This window comes from Malassezia pachydermatis (assembly GCF_001278385.1).
Source record: "Malassezia pachydermatis strain CBS 1879 chromosome Unknown scaffold3, whole genome shotgun sequence".
Taxonomy (NCBI): Eukaryota; Fungi; Basidiomycota; class Malasseziomycetes; order Malasseziales; family Malasseziaceae; genus Malassezia; species Malassezia pachydermatis.
The window spans coordinates 1,151,373-1,169,336 of NW_017253140.1; the positions used below are offsets into that span (position 1 = coordinate 1,151,373).

Sequence of the window (17,964 nt, forward strand, 5' to 3'; positions counted from 1 at the left end):
GTATCTATAGCAACAACATTGTACAAACAAAAAGGTAGATCATCAAGCAGGGAGAAGCGAAGCCTCAACTTCCGCGTCGTCCCATGCCGTATCGCTTGTGGTATCAGTGGCGAAGGAGACATTGTCGTCGTCACTATCATCGTCGACATCACTGTCTTCCTCTGGCGCATCCAGCTCAATAAAGTCTTGCTCCTGCGCGAACGTCGGCGCATCGTGGGCGGCCAAGGCAGGTACAGAGGCCCCATCAAGCATGGCCGTGCTGCCCTCGGTAAAGTAGCGATCGTCGGCGCCGCTATCATCGCGCACGAATAAGACATCAGGCCCAGGCTCTGTACGAGGCGCCGTCGTCGTTGTATCTGCAACGATCGACGCAGTGTCCTTGGTATGTCGATGTTGACAAGCGCGGCCCTGGTTGCACCAGCCCGCCTGCTTGAACGATGCACAGACCGGTGCGTCAAGCGGGATAGGCGCATGGATATACACACATGCATCGCCATGCTTGCATGTGCCTGTACGTAGGAAATGTACACAGTGTGGCGTGTTTTCCGGCGTCGGTGCATGCGACAACAAACAGGTGCCGGGTGGCAAAATACAGCCGGTCGACTTCAGGGCCCCTGGGCACAATGCGCGTTTCGTATCGTCGTGCAAAAACGGGCACTGATCACCACGACGGCATGTGCCCGTGCGAGTATAGTATGTGCATAGAGCTCGTGACTTGGCCCGTTCGATAGCGCGTTGTTCTCGGTGGGCACGACCCAGCTGTTGGCCCAGTGTAGCAAGGCGCTGCAGTCGGGCCTGCCGTTCTCGGGCTGCGCGTCGCTCTTGGACCAGGGCCTTGCTGATCAAGTTGCCGCTTTTGGTACGAACAAATGCCTCGCCATCGATGGACGCTTGTTTGGGTGTCACAGGCGCCGCAGTATCCGAGGTTGGCGCTGGGACGTGACTTTTCTTCAAGAGCCTGGTCCCTGACTCGTCGAATACAAAAGGTACGCCATCAATCATGACCTGGCGCTCGATTGGCGCTTTGGCAGGTGGGGCCGCTGCGGAGGGCGCGGCGGTTGTCGTCGCTGCTGCCGATGTGGATGGTGGCGCAGCATCGTAGACGGCCGGATTGACCAGCGACATACTGCCTTTGGTCTGCTTGCGGACCCATCCTTGGTTCGCATCGCGCGCATACACCAACGAACGATGTCGACCGACGGGGGCACCACGACGTGCGTATCCACGTTGTCCACGTGGGGATGGATACGGAGGACGCGTACTTCTACGAGACCCGCGGCCTGCGAGGAGAGAGCGTTGCCGATCAATGGCCCCGCTCAGCTGTGCGATCTCCGACACCAGCGCAGCGTGATTGGGATCCATACGCGCACGTAGCTAGACAAGAATCGACGCACAACACAGCGTTTGGCCCTTTGTGGAGGACGACGAGGGCAGCCAGCCAGCCAGCCAGAACGAAGCCCAGGCGGTCGGTGGACGATAGCGGCTTCCTCCACTCTTTGTCATACAGCATTGGGATGGACAAGGCTTTGGAAGCGTACGTCGCGAACGCGACCTACGCAGACGTGCCGCCCTCCATTGTTGAGGATGTATCCACAGGGGCTGTGCCTCTGGTAGCCTTGGTTCGGGCGATGGGGGCGTACCTCACGAGTGAGGAGGATGCTTACCGTGCTCGCGCTGTCGGCCTGCTAAGCCATGTCGTTCAGCACTTATGTGCCTCCTCGCCCTCGCATACACATGCGCAGCTCACACGCAATGTGATGCGTACTCTGACAGAGTTCTTCAGCGAGAAGCTCACAGATGCCGTGGCTGTCGGCGATGCACTAGCGCGGCGTATGAACGATGCGACGCTTGTGCCTGCGTCAGCGTCGCACGACGTGCAAAAGTCGGAAGAGCTACGTGCGATGAAAGCGGAGCAGATGCTATACGACTGCTTGCAAGCGCTGCTCGCGCTCAGCAGTGTCGGCTACGAAGGCGATCATGCTACGACGCGTGATGCCTTTGGTGGCGAAGAAGCGCGAACAGTAAGCCGGGCGTTGTTTGGCCTCTCTCTCAAATTGTACCCCCAACCGCTGCGTATGGTGGTGTGCAAGATCCTTGACTCACTAGTAGCTCGGCAGCGACAGGCCCTACGCGCGATGCGTACGAGCGCCGAGGCGCCTGATGGCAGTGCATTCATCCAAGGGTACACCAAGCTTGTGGCAGGTGAGAAGGATCCACGCAATTTGCTCGTTCTCTTTGGTTTGGCCCGTGTTCTTTTGCTCGAGTGGCCCATGGCACCGGCTGAGGCTGAGGCCATGTACAATGTCTTGTATTGCTACTTCCCTATTTCGTTCCGGCCGCTGCCGGACGATCCGTACGGCATTGCCCCGGACGACTTGAAACGTGCACTTCGAGCGTGCTTGGCAGCGTCGCCAGCGTTGGCGACACACGGCATCCCGATCCTGCTGGAAAAGCTTGGGGCGAGTGGTGGCGCGGCCAAGCTCGATACGTTGCAGACGTGGCAAGCCTGTTTGCCCGTGTACGGTGCTGCGGCCGCCGCCGCGCATGCAGACGATGTCTGGTCGTACCTAAAATTGGACATTTTGCAGCCGACAGACGACGCCTCCAGTGACGAGGCACAGCGTACATTGACGGTGCTCTTGCGTGTCCTGTATACCGATGCACCCGTAGAGGGTCTGGCTGAGACGATGCTGCGCGAGGCATTGCAAGAGATGCGCGAGCCAAGCAAGTCGCTGGCCAAGCTCAGTGTCAAGATTGCCCAGAGCTTTGTGCAGGCCTGTGCACGTACTTCGACGTACGCCACAGAGCACATGCTGCGGCAGCTGCTTATGCAATGGTCGGCGGCAGAGGCCCCGGAAGAGGCTGTGGCCACGCTGAGTCTTCTTACATCGCTTCTGGACATTCTTGCAACGACGTACGCTGACGATGCTTCACGTACGTACGCTGGAGATCAGCAGCCTCTGCACGCGTTTCATGACGAGTTGTTGGCGGCCTACACGTCGTCTACCGCGTGTGCGTGCGAGGCAGGGCTGTGTGGCTTGGTTCGGCTGCTTGAGTGCCCTGCGCTGCTGCCGCGGGACGAGTGTACGTATGCCGTGCAGCGATTGCAGTCCATGCTTCTTGACGAGGACGAGATGGTGCGTGCCGTGGCTTTGCAAGGATTGGAGCGTGTCTTGGCCGTGCACAAACAAGTCGTGGAACAAACCACGCTGCCGTTCCTCCTGACGCAACTGCCTCATACGCTGCAAGGCCCGCCGCGGCACGTCCAAACGGCGCTTAGTGCGCTTGCACGACTGTGCACACCGCCGGATCTGTTTGATGCGCTGGTCGTACGTATTTTCTCATTGCTCTCGGCCATTGGACGTGGGCCGGCCGATGCGGCGCATACAGGCTACGCGTGTGCGCTGCTGGCGACGCTGCAAGTTGCGTTGGAACGCAAAATCGAGCAGGGCCATACGGATGTAGCACGCTATGCCGCCAGCATTCCGCCACGTCTGCTAACATGGCTCACGAGGGAGGATCATGTCGCAGCGGCCGTGCCTGTCGTGCAGCAGGCGAGTGATATGCTGCTGCTTCTGGTGCCGCATTTGCCTGCGGCGAAAGCCCAGACGTGGCTCGATACCATGTGGGCGGAGATGGCATGGCCGCAAGGCCCTACGTGTCCCCTCGGTGCAGCAGACACACGCACACGCAACCTGTTAGCACCGTATGCGGCCATTCTGGTCGCCGTTACACGTGAGATCACGCTGCCTGCCAGTGCCTGGATCGCCCCGCTCTTGACATGGCTGCAGGTGGTGGATAGCGATCCTGCGTCGGCAGCGCTGCAAACACGCAGTGCTAGTTTCCTCCTGTGTGCTTTGGCCAACAAATGGGCTACGCCTGACGAAGAAGCGCTGCAGGCGTACTGGCAAACCCTGCCTACGCTGCCGGTCCCTCAACGCAAAGTGGGCCTGGCTGCGTGGCTATGGCTCGCGCGTGGATGGGCTGCGTGTGGCACAACGTTTGGGACGGCCATGTTCACACGTGTGCTAAGCGATATGCTGGAGGACGCGCGGCTCGGAAGCCTCGCCGCCAGTGCCCTGCACGTGCTCGCTGAGAACGATGAGGTGATGACACGCGCACATGGGTTCCGACTGCGTATTCTGTACAAGCAGCGGCTCTTGGATACATTGGTCGACACGTTGGTCGACGCGTACCATACGAAGCGGGAGAACGAGGCGGCACGTACGACATGCCTCATTGCTATTGCGACCGTCTTGCCCGCCCTGCCCGATGCGTCTTTGCGGGGCCGATTGGAAGCATTGCTTCCGTTGTTGGTGCATACGCTCAGCATTGACGATGCACGTGCACGTACATCGGCTGCCAAGGCCCTGCATCTCGCTGTGACGCAGTGGCCGGCGGACCGCTCGGTCGCCGAGATGGATGCAGCGACGCAGGCGCTGCAGGCGCACGTCGAGGATCAAGCCTCGACGTTGGTGCGCCGCCTGCTGGCCAATAGTACGCCAGGGGCAGCGACGCCGCCCTCGACGCGCATCGCCTCGCTGCACGTCCTTAGCACGTTGGCGACGCAGTTGCCGCTAGACGTCCTGCTCCCGATGAAGCGCGATGTGATTCATGCGCTGGGCCAGCGCGATCAGGGGGTAGACGATCCACGTCGGGCGGTACGTTCGGCCGCTGTGGACTGCCGCGATGTATGGTACCGACTACAGCAGGCTGAGACTACATAGTACTTCTTAGGTACGACGGCGGACCGAGCCAGCGCCGGCCTCAAAGAACCGTTTCAGTGGGCCCAGTTCGTTGACCAAGTCGAGACCCGTTGAGCGCGCCCATACCAGACTTTGCAGCGCCGCTTCTCGCAGTGTCGATTGCAAGGCGCCTGGCTGCTGCGTATACGACGAAGCAGGGCGCGTCGCAAAGAGCCAGTGCAAGTGGTCCGTCACACTGAGCATCGCTTGGTTCGGAAGGTATCGCGCCGCTTCGTAGGCACGCAGGGCTTGGTGTGTGCCGATATCCATGCCGTGTTCACACGCATCGCGCAAGGCTGCGATCAAGGCACGAACGTCTTGCACGCCCATATTGAGGCCCTGGCCGGCTAGCGGGTGCGTCGAGTGCGCCGCATCGCCAACCAACACAGTCCGGCCCTGGCCCATGCCCTGCGCAGCTCCGCCCGGTGTGAGGCCCAACGTCGTAAGGACGCCATTGAGGATCGTCGAGGCGCGTGGGAGGGGTGAGGTATGCGAATGCAGGGAACTGCCGAGGTAGCAGCCGGCATGCTTCACCTGCAGTGGGAAGCTAGCGACGCTGCGTGTATCCAGCGCCTCGGCCCAGGGCGGCACGTCGCCGGCAAAGGACGAGAGCGCTGCGGCGCCTTGCGTTTGTTCGTAGGTGGCTACAGCGTCGTATATGCGCTGCTCAAAGGCTGCAGGATCCGTGGTGGGCGTCACGTCGTACAACAAAGCTTCCAGGACGGGCCATGGCAAGCGGAAACCCGCGGAAATCAGCGCGGCCAACGTACTGGACGTGCCGTCCTCGTGGCTCGGCGCACGCCGGTGGAATTGAATCAGCGCATCACACAGGTCCACAGGCAAGGACCATACCACAGTAGCAGATGTGGGCGAGAGCGGGAGGCAAGCCAATGTGCCTGTCGGCAGGAACCGCTGCCATGCCGAGGTATCGACAATCGGCTCAGCACTACGCGCATGAAGACCCGTACGCATCGTCGCCACAAGGCCCTTGCTTTGGTACGACCATCCGAAACTCTCGATCCCCGCAAACGTTCTTACAGGCGAGTTGTGGCCGTCCGCCCCGACCAGCAGGCGCGTCGAGAGTGTGCGTGCGTCGCTGGGCGTTTGCACAGTGACATGAGGCCATCCATCGCGGCCCTGCGCGGTAATTGACGTGACTTTGGTTTGGTCCAGAATCTCTATATCCAAGTGGCTCTGCGGCAGACGTTCTTGGACGTAGCGATAGAGCGCTTGCTGGACATTGGCAATTTCCACCATGACACTCAGCTGCGCCGCGCCAGATCCAAATTCGGCCGCGGCATTGGTAAGGCCGTCCCATACACGAATCCGGTCGACAGGCCGCAATCGCGAGGCGACAAAGTAGTCGTAAGCGCCTATCTCTTGCATCCATGCCAGATTGTCCATATTCATACTAATCACGCGGTTTTCCCAGGGAACGCCGTCATGGGTATCTGTAGCAGGCGAGGTACGTTCCTGCATCATCGAGGCCCATCCACCGAAGCGGTGCACATGCATCGCATCGACCATCGTAATACGCATAGGGGGTAGCGACGAGGACTGCGCCACCAAGCCAGCGAGCATCGAGAGGCCGACGACGCCAGCGCCGACGATCACTATATCGCGCTCGTGGGTGGGAAGTGACGTCCGTGTACTCACATGGAAGAAACGTGTGCGTGGTCCCGTATAGCAGGTGCTCGCGAGACCACGACGTAAGCTTCGCAGCCGAGGAACACGGCTGGCCATCGTTCGTGCGAGAGAGGGCGAGTGTCGCCGCACGCACGATGGCCAGCCGTCCTGACGCTTACCTAAGACCCATCGCGCGAGGTCGCTCTGTACGACGATGAGCCGCCCCAGCGCGAGCACGCCGCCGCTGACGGTGCATGTGCGCAGTGGCGAAGCGTCTGTGTCCGTGGACACGCGCGTGCTAGTGCATAGCGAAGCGCTCAAGCAAAGCGGTATACCCACAGGCGCGCACGTCCTACTTCGTGCCTCATCCCAGCCATGGTTGGCTGGCACTGTATGGCCCGACTTTGAGGCTGAGAAGCTCACAGTGTCTGTGCCGTCCATGCTCGTCGATCCAGCCACACCATGTCCCCGCCACGTCGAAGTGGAATGGCTTCGACAGGTGCCAATGGCTTCGGACGTGCATGTCACAGCGTCCGATGTGCCTGCATCGCACCATGAACTCTTACGCACAGTCCTCCTGCATACGTTGATCGATATCGGCGCGGTGTACGTCCCCAGCACCATGTCCATTACATTTATGGGACATACATACCCCATGCACATCGTATCGGCCACGACGTCGTCGTCAGACGCCCTCGCGGACGCACCGCTTCTGGTAGCTCGGCATACGTGTGTGCACTTGTCCGAAGCAGCGGCGCCGCCGCCTCCGTCGCTGGTCGATGAGACGGCGTACGGTGCATTGGGAGGCCTCGATGCGCAGATCGCAGCCATTCGCACGCTCGTCGAATTGCCGCTGACCCAGCCGGCGCTGTTTGAGCAGTACGGCCTGAAACCGCCGCGAGGCGTTTTGCTCTATGGCCCTCCAGGCACAGGCAAAACGTCGTTGGCACGCACAGTAGCAGCTTCATTGCATGCGCATGTTCTCACTATCAATGGCCCTGAGCTGTCGTCGGTCTACCATGGTGAAACGGAAGCCAAGCTGCGTTCCGTGTTTGAGACGGCCGCGACGTATGAGCGATGCATTGTCATTATGGACGAAGTTGATGCACTGGCCCCACGCCGCGATGCCAGTGCAGCGATGCCATCGGAGGGCGCAGGCGAAGTAGAGCGGCGTGTCGTCGCGACGTTGCTGACACTGCTGGACGGTATGGCATCGACACGCGTCGTGGTGATTGCCGCTACCAACCGACCCAATGCGCTGGACCCTGCTCTCCGACGCCCAGGGCGCTTGGATCGCGAAATTGAGATTGGTGTGCCGGATGTGCCTGCACGCTACGCCATTCTGCAAGTCCTCCTGCAAAAAGTACCGCATGCGCTGCAGGACGATGATGTGCAAGCCTTGGCAGCTCGGACGCATGGCTATGTGGGCGCCGACCTGGCCGCCTTGGTCCGCGAAGCGGGGATGGTAACGATTCAGCGGCGGGTGCAAGCGCCCTTGCATGAGTCGCTGGGCCACCTGTCACTCGACGCAGCGCCGGAACGTGTTACCATGGCCGATTTCACAGCGGCGCAAGCCGTTGTACGCCCTTCGGCCATGCGCGAAGTGTTTGTCGAGACGCCCAAAGTGACGTGGGCCGACATTGCGGACGAGGACCACGACGAAGACGACAACAACAACGCGCAGCCCAGCATCAAGCGCCAAATTCAGCAGTGTGTGGAGTGGCCGTTGAAGCATGCCGATACCTTTGCCCGCCTCGGCATTGATCCGCCACGAGGGGTCTTGCTCTATGGCCCTCCAGGCTGTAGCAAGACGCTCACAGCCAAAGCACTTGCGCGAGAAAGCGGGCTGAACTTCCTCGCGGTACGTGGCCCTGAGTTGGTCAGCAAGTATGTGGGCGAGTCGGAGCGTGCGATCCGCGAGGTGTTCCGTCGCGCGCGCGCTGCGGCGCCGTCGATTGTCTTCTTTGATGAGCTGGATGCCATTTCAGGCGTACGGAGTATGGATGCAAGCAGTGGCTCGACCGATCGCATAGTCGCCAGTCTTCTTACAGAGATGGATGGCATCGATGCAGAGAGTCATGTGGTCGTCGTCGCAGCGACCAATCGCCCGGAGTGTATCGACCCGGCGTTGCTACGCCCGGGCCGTATGGACCGTCTGCTGTACGTCGGCGCGCCTAGCCGATCTGTACGCAGCAAGATTCTCGCGTTACGCATGAAGCGGATGCGTGTGGCCGACGATGTGGACGTCGGAGCGATTGCAGAGTTGGCCGACGGGTGCTCCGGCGCGGAAGTCGTATCGATCTGCCAGGAAGCCGGTTTGCGGGCTTTGCATGAAGACATGCATTGTGATGCCGTAGCGCATCGTCACTTTGCTGACGCAGCGCGGGCCATGCCTCGGCGTATTACGCCAAGTATGCTGGCTCAGTACGATGCATGGCGAACCAAGATGGCCTTGTAATGACATAGAGGACCGCCGTTCACGTGGAGGCCCAAGACGTCGACACGCGTCCCATCGCCTCCACATACACATAGACACCACAACACCTGGTGTGGATGCTCGACCCCCATTTAGTGCCGCGGCAGCTGCATGCGCGCGCAGCGCACGGGTCCAAGCTGATGTTCCCGCCTTTGCACCATGCAGACGATCCACGATTTCATAACCCGATCTTGCAGCATCCCTTGCTGGCTTCGCAGGGAGGACCTCAAGCGACGTTGGACGACGAAGGTGTGTCTGCTTGCTATACGACGACTTACCCTGCAGTGATTCAAGTCCCAGAGCACCTTCTTCCACGCTGGGAAGAGTTGGAGCATGACACATTGCCGATGGAGCAGCATCCATCGTACCCACTAGGCAATCCCTACTGGATTCATCATACACCGCATACCCTACAACCGGCCGGCTCTTCGCAGCCCAAGCTGGATCCACGTATATACTCGCGCTATGCTATGCGTATGCATACGACCGAACAAAAGCATACCCTTACAGCGGTAGCGCATGGGTCGGCGCAGGCCAAGGCCGCGTTGGAAGCACAGGCGGACGAGGCAGAGCTCACGTTGCCCTATACGGTAGAGAGCGACGGACATGTGGCCCTAGCCCCTCATTTGCAATGGCGTGCGCAGGCCCTTACGACGACGGCCCCGCCGACATGGCCCTTTCGGCGATTTGGACCAGGGCCCAGTGCCAGGCCCTATGCGGCCCTCTTCCGCGACGCGGCCTCAGCGCCGGACGGGCAGCCTGAAGTCAGTGTGTGGGCCGATGTAGCGCTGGAAGAACTTGTGCCAGCCTCGCGACCAGATTCGTACACGTTACCGGCCTCGCTTTGGCACCCCTATACCCATACCGCCGCCAAGGGCCGCCGACGTGAACGTCCCTCAGGTCTTCCTGAGTCCCTGGGAGCTGTGACACGCCTCCATGACGACGCATGGCTCGATGAAATGGCACTCGAGGCGGACGATGTGGATACAGACGATAGCTTTGATCGCGAGTTGGCGTCATGGGCCGCCACAGAATCGTCGTCACCGTCGTCGTCGCCCAGCACACAAGGACCACCACGAAATTCGCGGCGTGTATCCTCCGCCTGGATGCGGGACCACCATGATTTCAAACGTGCGATTCTCTCTGTGCTCGCTGATCGTGTCGCATCGACGCGGCAGAAACGCGCACGTGGCCTCACCTCGACGCCGGAGCACGCTATGAGCCGCAAAAAGCGACGGTCTCTACCACATACATCGTTTGATTCGTCCTCCTTGCTACATGATACCGCGTCGCCTTCCACGTCCTGGGTGTGGGGCCGCAGCGCCCCCGCCCCGTAAATCGAGCGAGGTGTGGAGGGTGTCACCTGGCCTCCTACGCGCGTGGCCGCACGAAATGGCGTGGTTTCGTGTGGCCCTACAAAAAATCTGCTTAGTCACCGTGAGGGATTTCCCCCAGTTTTGTCGGGCCAAAGAAAGAAGACCGATGTCAGACAGAGCGCGTAGTGTTTGTTCTTTACGTTCGTAGTGAATCATGACGAGCCGACCGCAAAACGTTGGTATTAAGGCCATTGAGGTATACTTCCCGAAGCGCTGCATCTCGGAAGATGAGCTGGAAGACTTTGATGGCGTCTCGAAGGGCAAGTACACGATCGGTTTTGGCCAGCAGTACATGGCCTTCACCGATGACCGTGAGGATATCCAGTCCTTCGCCTTGTCGACGGTGTCGAGCCTGCTGAAGAAATACAACATCGACCCCAAGTCGATTGGTCGTTTGGATGTCGGTACAGAGACGATCATCGACAAGTCCAAGTCGGTGAAGACGGTGCTGATGGATCTCTTTGAGAAGCACGGCAACACGGACATTGAGGGCATTGACTCGAAGAACGCGTGCTACGGTGGTACTGCGGCGCTGTTCAACGCTGTGAACTGGATCGAGAGCAACAGCTGGGATGGCCGCGATGCGATTGTGTTTGCTGGTGATATTGCGATCTACGCTGAGGGCAGTGCACGCCCCGTCGGTGGTGCTGGCGCTGTGGCCATGCTGGTGGGTCCGAACGCGCCGATGGTGCTGGAGCCGATCCATGGCTCGCACATGGCGAACATGTGGGACTTTTACAAGCCGGACTTGTCGTCCGAGTACCCGCAGGTCGATGGCCCCGAGACGCTCTACACGTACCTGGGCTCGGTGGACGCTGCCTACGATGCGTTCCGTTTGAAGTACGGCAAATTGTCTGCCTCGAAGGGTTTGCCGACGCATGAGCCGACGTCGTCGGATGCGCGCTCGTGCTTCTCGCTGGAGGATGTTGACTTTGCGGTGCTGCACAGCCCCTATGCGAAGCTCGTACAGAAGGGCTTTGCGCGCCTGCTCTTCAACGATTTCTTGGCCGATCCGACCAACGAGAAATACGCCTCGATTCCCGCAGAGTACAAGGACGTGGACCGCCGCGAGAGCATTATGAACAAGGATCTCGAGAAGGCGTTCACCGCGCTCGCGAAGCCGATCATGGCCAAGAAGCTGGAGCCGGGTATGAACACGGTGCGTCGCTGCGGTAACATGTACTCGGGCTCGCTGTACGGTGGCCTCGCCTCGGTGGTGGCGAACACCCAAGACGAGGACTTTAAGGGCAAGCGTGTGCTCATGTACTCCTTCGGCTCGGGTTCGGCCGCTTCGGTGTTTGTGATCCGTGTGGACGGCTCGACGGAGGAGATCCGCACCAAGCTGGACCTCAACAACCGTCTTTCGCAGATGCAGGTCGTGCCGTGCACGGTGTACGTGGATGCGCTGCAGACGCGTGAGCACACCCACAATGCTGTGGACTTTGAGCCGAAGGGCAGCCTGGAAGACTTGTGGCCTGGCACATACTACCTGAAGAATGTGGACAGTAAATACCGCCGCTTCTATGGCCAGCGCGATGCCTAAGTCTGTGTCATGGCCTGCTCATTCATTCTTTCATAGGGATTGTAGCCTCTTGCATTCGACAACATTGATGCTGCCTCCACCTCACTACCACGTGACAAGAAAAAAATGGGCGCGGAGCGACAGTCTTTCCCTCTGCCTGCAGTCATGCCTACGCGAAAGGACGCAGCGACGACGCCTGCCTTGTTTGGCGCGGCGCCAGGCGCTGGCTTTGATCAGGAGCTGGATGCTATGTTTGCCTCTGCACCTGCGCCTGTGCCAGAGAAGAAAGACCCGATCCCACGTGAAGCGGAGCCGGCGGAGGCAGTGCCTACGATGGCTGCGGACGAGCACGAAGCGGACGAGGCGGAGGAGGAAGACGTCCCAGCGGATGCAGAGCTGGAGGAGCTATCTGGTGCTGAAGATTGGGACGAAGATACCGCGGCAGCGCACATTCTAGGCACCAGTGACACGAGCAAGAAGCCGAAACGGTCCAAGCCTCTGCTGGAGATGGCCGACGACGACGATTTGGCGCGTAGCAAGCGGACGCTATTCCTAGGCAATGTGCCTGTGGCGGCGCTGACCAGTCGCTCTGTGCGCAAACAGCTCCTGCGTCATGTGGAAAGTGTCTCGCCGTACCCAGGGTGCACCCAAGTGGTCTCGCTGCGCTTCCGCAGCGTGTCGTTCAATGTGCCTACGTCGGATTTTAGCGCGGCTGCCGACGAGCCACCGAAAGCCATGTCGAAGCGGCGTGAGCGGGCGCGAAAGTTCCGCGAGCTGCAAGGGGAGAGTGCGAAGACACACCCGCCGCCTCTGACAGCCGAGCAGAAGCGCAAGATTGCGTATATCAACCAGGAGCTCAATGAGCGCGCCGACACGGTCCATGCCTACGTGCGCCTGGGCGAGCCGAGTCTTGTGCAGGCCCGTCGGCCTACCGCCGAGCCGCTGGACGCACGTCTAAGTGGTGCGGTGCTGACCATGCTGGTCGCACGTGCGTTAGACAATACCCTCTTTCATGGCCGTCATGTGCGTGCCGACGTCGTGCAGCCGTTGGCGCCGCATGAGATGATTGCAGCTGGACTGGATCAGGTGCGTTTGCCGGACGGGACGCTGCTGAGCCACTACGGTGCCTCGGCGATCGATCCCAAGCGTACGGTGTTTGTGGGCAATTTGGACTTTGAGGCGCAGGAAGAAGAAGTGCGTGCGCTCTTTGAGAAACTCTTGCGCGACGAGCGTGGCGAGCCGCCAGTGCATGTGTCGCAGGCCATCCGTTTGGACGGCACACCTGTGTCGAGTGATGCGCAGCCAGGGCAATGGGTACAGAGTGTGCGTATTGTCCGTGACAAGGCGACGCAGCTAGGCAAAGGCTTTGCGTATGTCAAGTTTGTCGATCCGATGTGTGTCGACGAGATGGTAGCGCTGCATGAGGCGGAAGAAGCGTTTGTCGCCGCGGGGAAGCCGCAGGCGGCAGGGAGTGCGCGTGCAGGCAAGGCCACCAAGCCCATTCAGCTGGCCGAGGGCGAAGCGTTCCGCCGCCGGCTCAAGCTGCGCAAACGTGCGCTGCGTGTGTCGCGCTGCAAATCCTCGACGGGCGAAGAGAAGAAACGACGACGTACGGAGATCCACCCGCCTCAGACCCCGCCGAAGCGCGTGATGACCGACAGTATGGCTCGTGCGCGATCCAGTGGCGCCCCGACGCCGAATGGCTCGTCGCCTGGCGTGCGTCGTGTGGACCCCAGCAAGGCGACGTACTTGTCGTCGCTGAGCAAGGAGCAGCGTGCGCTGATCAAGAAGAACGATCCGGAGCGTCAGGCTCGTCGTCTGGAGAAGAAGCACGCGAAGAAGCAGGCGCAAAAGATCGCCGCGCAGGTCGGGCAGGGCCGCGAGCGTGTGAAGCTGCCGCAGCGTGGCGCTGCGAAGAAGATGGCACGCGTCAAGAGCAAAGGCAAGGCCTCGTCGTAATACGGGGGGCTATGGTGAGCCATCGTTTCATGTCATTTCTAGTAAGCGATCAATCGCTGATTCTACATTGTAGCCACACTCTTCCAACACAAGCTGTAACACAGACACGTCTGCATGCGGGAAAATGGATTGCAGCGTTTGTGTGGCGGCCGCGACGTCCACCGACGTCTCTGTCTCGTCGCCGTCCTGGGACGACCGCCTTGTGGCTGCAACGACATGGTGCGTCGGCGAGTCACGTACGTCCTCCTCGTCCTGGAACGTCTGTAGTAGGCCACGGGACGGAGTCGATCGAGCCGCGCCTCGCGGCGGTGTCTGTGTACGTTTCGGCGCGTGCGGCGCGACGCCCAGCGGCGGGGGGACAGGGCCAGGCGGCGCTGCGGGCGTCACAGGCACCAACGGCTGAGGCTGCAACGCCGCGCTGTGCGACGTCGACGACGTGATCATCGGCTGCATCTCCGAGGCGGGCGGCAAGGGCGAGGGCGACATCACCGCGTCGGGCCGCTCCGAAAACAGACGCGAGAAGCCTACACGCGCCGCCTCGCTGGTCCGCTGCAAAAAGGCACGTGTATCGTCGGCCAACGAAGAGGCGGCCATGGAGGCTGTGAGCGACAAGGTGGGGCTCTGGGCCTCTGCGGCCGCGCGTTCCGCTGCAGTGGCTTCCATCGTAGCGGCGGCACGCTGGACACGTGTATCCAGCTCTTCCTGGGTGACGTTGGAGAGCGTCGTATGATCCATATTTTCAATGAATGTCATGGCGCCTGAGAGCGACGATAAATAGTACTCGGACTCACTCGTACGACGTTGCGGCGTACGGAATCGATTGATATACTCCAAGTTGGAAACGAGATGCGGCGGATTCGCACGCAGAACCACTAGGATCAATAGCGGCATGAACGCATCGGCACCTTCTTCAGCGCCCAGGTGCCGAATGAGCCCAAAGATGACCTTGCAGCAGTTGAGCACACAGATCGTCTTGTCCCGTGGCGCTTTGTAGTGGTTGATCTTGGCGAGCTCCTGCGTAGCAAAGTTGTAGAACCGCTCCGAGTGCGGTCCACGCGGGACATCCAAATGCGTTTCGTCGACCCACGCAAACAGTTGGATACGTTCCGACAGCGCTTGGTCCCGCTGCAGATCGTCTGTCTGGACAGGCCAGCGGCCTTCCAGCGCAATGGCCGGCGAAAAGGTATACGTGTACAGTCGGTTCATCACGAGTTTCTCCATGGCTTCGGTGGCCTGGTCAAAGTCGCTGGGAGACAGCGAAGCCCATACTTCGGCCTCGGCCATGCGTGCAGCGATGAACTCAAGAAAATCAAAGATCAACTTCACTTGCTCATCGGGCTTGTAGGGCCGTCGCGAGAAGCCACGGAAGAAGCTGCGTACATATTCATTGACAGGCACAGCACTGCGATGTTTCATCTGCTCCAAGAACCGATTGAAATCAAAGGGTTTGTCCGCTGGCAAGTCAGGGCGCCGAGAGGAGGAGGACGCTGTGCGCTTCAACGCAGGATCCAGCTCCTCTGTTTGCTTCTGCTTGCCTTTGGAGGGCGGCATCGCGCCTCCGTCCAACGGCGAAGCGTGGGGGGCAGTGGATACCTTGTCAGAGGTCCTAGCGGCCTCTGCAGCTGCCGACGATGGCGAGGACGAGGATGGTGCAGCAGCCATAGACGAAGCTGCATCGTCTGTGGGAGACGTTGCGGCCACGACGTGGGCCTCGTTCGCCGTGCCACCTGCCATGCTCGCTCACGAAGGGGGTGGGTCCCAGGAAGACGGACGAAGCGCGCCTCGACGGTGTGGCGCGCGCATGAGAAAAGGGGCCGCTTTTCCACGTTCCTCCACATTTACCACCACGCCGTGCGTTCGTACAGCCGGCCATGGCCAGCGATGCCACACGGAGGCACAATCATGCCGTTCGGTCCAAGTACGAGAAAATCGAGAAGATCGGTGAAGGTACTTTCGCTGCCGTCTTCTTGGCTCGCCATGTCGATACAGGCGAAAAAGTCGCGATCAAAAAACTCAAGGTTGCGGCGGCTGGCACGCGGGATGGCATCGATATCACGGCCATGCGCGAATTCAAGTTTCTTAAAGAGCTGTGCCATCCCAATGTCATTGCGGTACGTGCATAGTGTACTCACACCGTAGCTGCGCGATGTCTTTTCCTCCGGCGCATCGTCCCCTGCCATCAACCTGGTGCTGGAGTACCTCAACACCGATCTTGAGGCTATCATCAAAGATCGGTCGCTGGTGTTCCGTGCGGGGGATATCAAAAGCTGGATGTTTATGCTGTGCCGTGGCCTCGAATACTGCCACCGGAACTGGTGCCTACATCGTGTATGTACAAGTGGACTTACCCCTCAGGACTTGAAACCCAACAACTTGCTCATTTCGCCCTCGGGAGAACTTAAGATTGCCGACTTTGGCTTGGCCCGCGAATGTGCGGATCCTGGGGCACGGATGACGTCGCAGGTAGTTACACGATGGTACCGTGCGCCGGAACTGCTCCTTGGCAGTCGATCTTACTCGACCGCCGTGGATATGTGGTCCGTGGGCTGCATCTTTGCCGAGCTTATGCTGCGCACGCCATACTTGCCCGGCGAGTCTGACGCAGCGCAGCTCACGACCATTTTCCGAGCGCTGGGCACGCCGACACAAGCGGATTGGCCGCACCATCCATCGCTACCTGACTACCGCCCCTTTGAGCAGTTTCCCAAACAAAACCTCTCCTTGCTCTTCACGGCGGCCTCCACGGAGGCGCTCGAGTTCCTTGCACAGTGCCTGCGGTACGATCCACTTCGGCGGCTTTTATCGACCGAGGCGCTTCATCATGCGTACTTTCGCACAGGTCCGCTCGCCACACCGCCGGCGCAGTTGCCGCGGCCCGCGTCGGCGATGGTCGACGAAGCTTTGCCCGACACAGCAGACCCACCTACTTCTGCGCGTGGGCCTGGCGCGACGACCACCGCGCACACCTCGACACGCACACTTACGGACGAGCAGATTGCACAGCGTCGCCGCCTAGCTCATCTCGTGGCATTTTCCTAAAGGCGTCGGGGGACAGGAATATGGTGAGTCAGCTACGCGCCTACAAAGAATATAAAGAGATCTCCTCCTTAGATCTTCTTGCTCTTGACGAGCTCTGTATTATAGTTAGCCTACATTCACATTCAGCACACGTACGCTCCAACTCCGACACGGCGTTGTCGAGAATCTGCTTTTGCGACTTCTCATCACGCAGAGTGTCAGCGACCTTCTTAATCACAGTCTCTGCCAGCAGGCGCTGCTCGGCATCACGCTGCTGCGCCTCGTAGCGCACCCACGAGTCGAGCACCGACTTGACCTCGGCAGCCAGCTGGGTCTTTTGCTTCAGCTCAAACGCCTCCTTCTCGGTCTGCACGGTCTCCTTCGCCATAGCGTAAAGAGCCTTTGTGACGTCCACAACGTCCTTCTTCTCGTTCACAGTGTCAATGCGAGTCTGGATCGCCTTGGTGTGGCCGGTACGGGCGTCGTTAAGAATGCCCGAGATCTTCTCAATCGTCGAGTTGGCCCAGTCGGCGTAGGGCTTGGCGACCGAGCGACCGATGAGCGTAGCGAAGATCAGGAAACCAGCCATGATCACAGTCTCGTCGTTCGCGACGTACAGCTCGTTCGAGACCGTGTAGGCGGTAAGACCAGCGCCGAGCGTCACCCAGGTGGTCTTCGACACGAGGCTGTTGCCCGGCAGCGCGTCAATAATCGACGCAGCCTTGGCCTCAGGCGACGGCTCTGTTTGGTTAGTCTTCCATGCATTTTGGGCGGTGAGTACATACTGTCCGAGTAGAAGCGAGCCCTAGAACGTTAGCGACAGAAAAATACGTACGAAGTCATGGCCGGGACCATAGCCTGGCGCGGCACGGCCGAGGCAAGAGCACGACGAGTCGCGGCTATAATAGTGTTAGATTGGGATGCTTACGACGGCCGACGTGCTACGTACCTTGCGCACTGCGGGAAGCGATCCGGTAGACCATAATGTATTTCGCAGCTGGTGGACAGATGAATCGTAGGGGCCCGAGATTCACCCACCTGGCACCGCCGTGCAACGGCGAACACCGGGGCTCGGCCCGCTGGCAACCAAATCACGTGACTCCACGTGGATGGTGGAGGTCGTGGCGTTGCTTCGGATGTGGGGAAATGCGGCACGCCGAGGGCTCTGACGGCCGGGTTTTGTCGTTAGGATCGATACGCTTGCTTGGCGTGCCATGTACGTAGGGCGATCCCAAGCTACTT

The 17,964-nt window shown here is 60.1% G+C and overlaps 10 protein-coding genes across 10 annotated transcripts; 6 read left to right on the forward strand and 4 right to left on the reverse strand.

Annotated features, from left to right (window-relative positions):
• Positions 1 to 42: 42 nt before the first annotated feature.
• Malapachy_1223 (ccch zinc finger protein) lies at positions 43 to 1,362 on the reverse strand (the record flags this gene model as incomplete). The annotated part of the gene is made up of 1 exon (XM_018135730.1): positions 43 to 1,362. The coding sequence occupies one exon, from the start codon at positions 1,360 to 1,362 to the stop codon at positions 43 to 45; it is 1,320 nt and encodes a 439-aa protein (XP_017992125.1).
• A 152-nt stretch (positions 1,363 to 1,514) lies between these two features.
• Malapachy_1205 (arm repeat-containing protein) lies at positions 1,515 to 4,727 on the forward strand (the record flags this gene model as incomplete). The annotated part of the gene is made up of 1 exon (XM_018135712.1): positions 1,515 to 4,727. The coding sequence occupies one exon, from the start codon at positions 1,515 to 1,517 to the stop codon at positions 4,725 to 4,727; it is 3,213 nt and encodes a 1,070-aa protein (XP_017992236.1).
• A 6-nt stretch (positions 4,728 to 4,733) lies between these two features.
• Positions 4,734 to 6,488, reverse strand: Malapachy_1221 (ubiquinone biosynthesis hydrox; the record flags this gene model as incomplete). The annotated part of the gene is made up of 1 exon (XM_018135728.1): positions 4,734 to 6,488. The coding sequence occupies one exon, from the start codon at positions 6,486 to 6,488 to the stop codon at positions 4,734 to 4,736; it is 1,755 nt and encodes a 584-aa protein (XP_017992127.1).
• A 97-nt stretch (positions 6,489 to 6,585) lies between these two features.
• Positions 6,586 to 8,829, forward strand: Malapachy_1176 (peroxisome biosynthesis protein pas1 (peroxin-1); the record flags this gene model as incomplete). The annotated part of the gene is made up of 1 exon (XM_018135685.1): positions 6,586 to 8,829. One exon carries the CDS (start codon positions 6,586 to 6,588, stop codon positions 8,827 to 8,829), a length of 2,244 nt encoding a protein of 747 aa, XP_017992305.1.
• Positions 8,830 to 8,924: 95 nt separating this feature from the next.
• Malapachy_1213 (hypothetical protein) lies at positions 8,925 to 10,184 on the forward strand (the record flags this gene model as incomplete). Its single annotated transcript, XM_018135720.1, has 2 exons — positions 8,925 to 9,096; positions 9,133 to 10,184. The coding sequence occupies 2 exons, from the start codon at positions 8,925 to 8,927 to the stop codon at positions 10,182 to 10,184; spliced, it is 1,224 nt and encodes a 407-aa protein (XP_017992274.1).
• A 193-nt stretch (positions 10,185 to 10,377) lies between these two features.
• Malapachy_1174 (hydroxymethylglutaryl- synthase) lies at positions 10,378 to 11,766 on the forward strand (the record flags this gene model as incomplete). The annotated part of the gene is made up of 1 exon (XM_018135683.1): positions 10,378 to 11,766. One exon carries the CDS (start codon positions 10,378 to 10,380, stop codon positions 11,764 to 11,766), a length of 1,389 nt encoding a protein of 462 aa, XP_017992307.1.
• A 144-nt stretch (positions 11,767 to 11,910) lies between these two features.
• Malapachy_1208 (rna-binding protein) lies at positions 11,911 to 13,704 on the forward strand (the record flags this gene model as incomplete). The annotated part of the gene is made up of 1 exon (XM_018135715.1): positions 11,911 to 13,704. The coding sequence occupies one exon, from the start codon at positions 11,911 to 11,913 to the stop codon at positions 13,702 to 13,704; it is 1,794 nt and encodes a 597-aa protein (XP_017992233.1).
• A 27-nt stretch (positions 13,705 to 13,731) lies between these two features.
• Malapachy_1189 (vps9 (involved in vacuole trafficking)) lies at positions 13,732 to 15,438 on the reverse strand (the record flags this gene model as incomplete). The annotated part of the gene is made up of 1 exon (XM_018135696.1): positions 13,732 to 15,438. The coding sequence occupies one exon, from the start codon at positions 15,436 to 15,438 to the stop codon at positions 13,732 to 13,734; it is 1,707 nt and encodes a 568-aa protein (XP_017992711.1).
• A 137-nt stretch (positions 15,439 to 15,575) lies between these two features.
• Malapachy_1182 (cmgc cdk cdk7 protein kinase) lies at positions 15,576 to 16,743 on the forward strand (the record flags this gene model as incomplete). Its single annotated transcript, XM_018135689.1, has 3 exons — positions 15,576 to 15,815; positions 15,844 to 16,032; positions 16,060 to 16,743. 3 exons carry the CDS (start codon positions 15,576 to 15,578, stop codon positions 16,741 to 16,743), a joined length of 1,113 nt encoding a protein of 370 aa, XP_017992619.1.
• Positions 16,744 to 16,811: 68 nt separating this feature from the next.
• Positions 16,812 to 17,705, reverse strand: Malapachy_1198 (h+-transporting two-sector atpase chain b mitochondrial; the record flags this gene model as incomplete). The annotated part of the gene is made up of 5 exons (XM_018135705.1): positions 16,812 to 16,837; positions 16,879 to 17,463; positions 17,508 to 17,527; positions 17,558 to 17,621; positions 17,672 to 17,705. The coding sequence occupies 5 exons, from the start codon at positions 17,703 to 17,705 to the stop codon at positions 16,812 to 16,814; spliced, it is 729 nt and encodes a 242-aa protein (XP_017992566.1).
• Between the last annotated feature and the right edge of the window lie 259 nt (positions 17,706 to 17,964).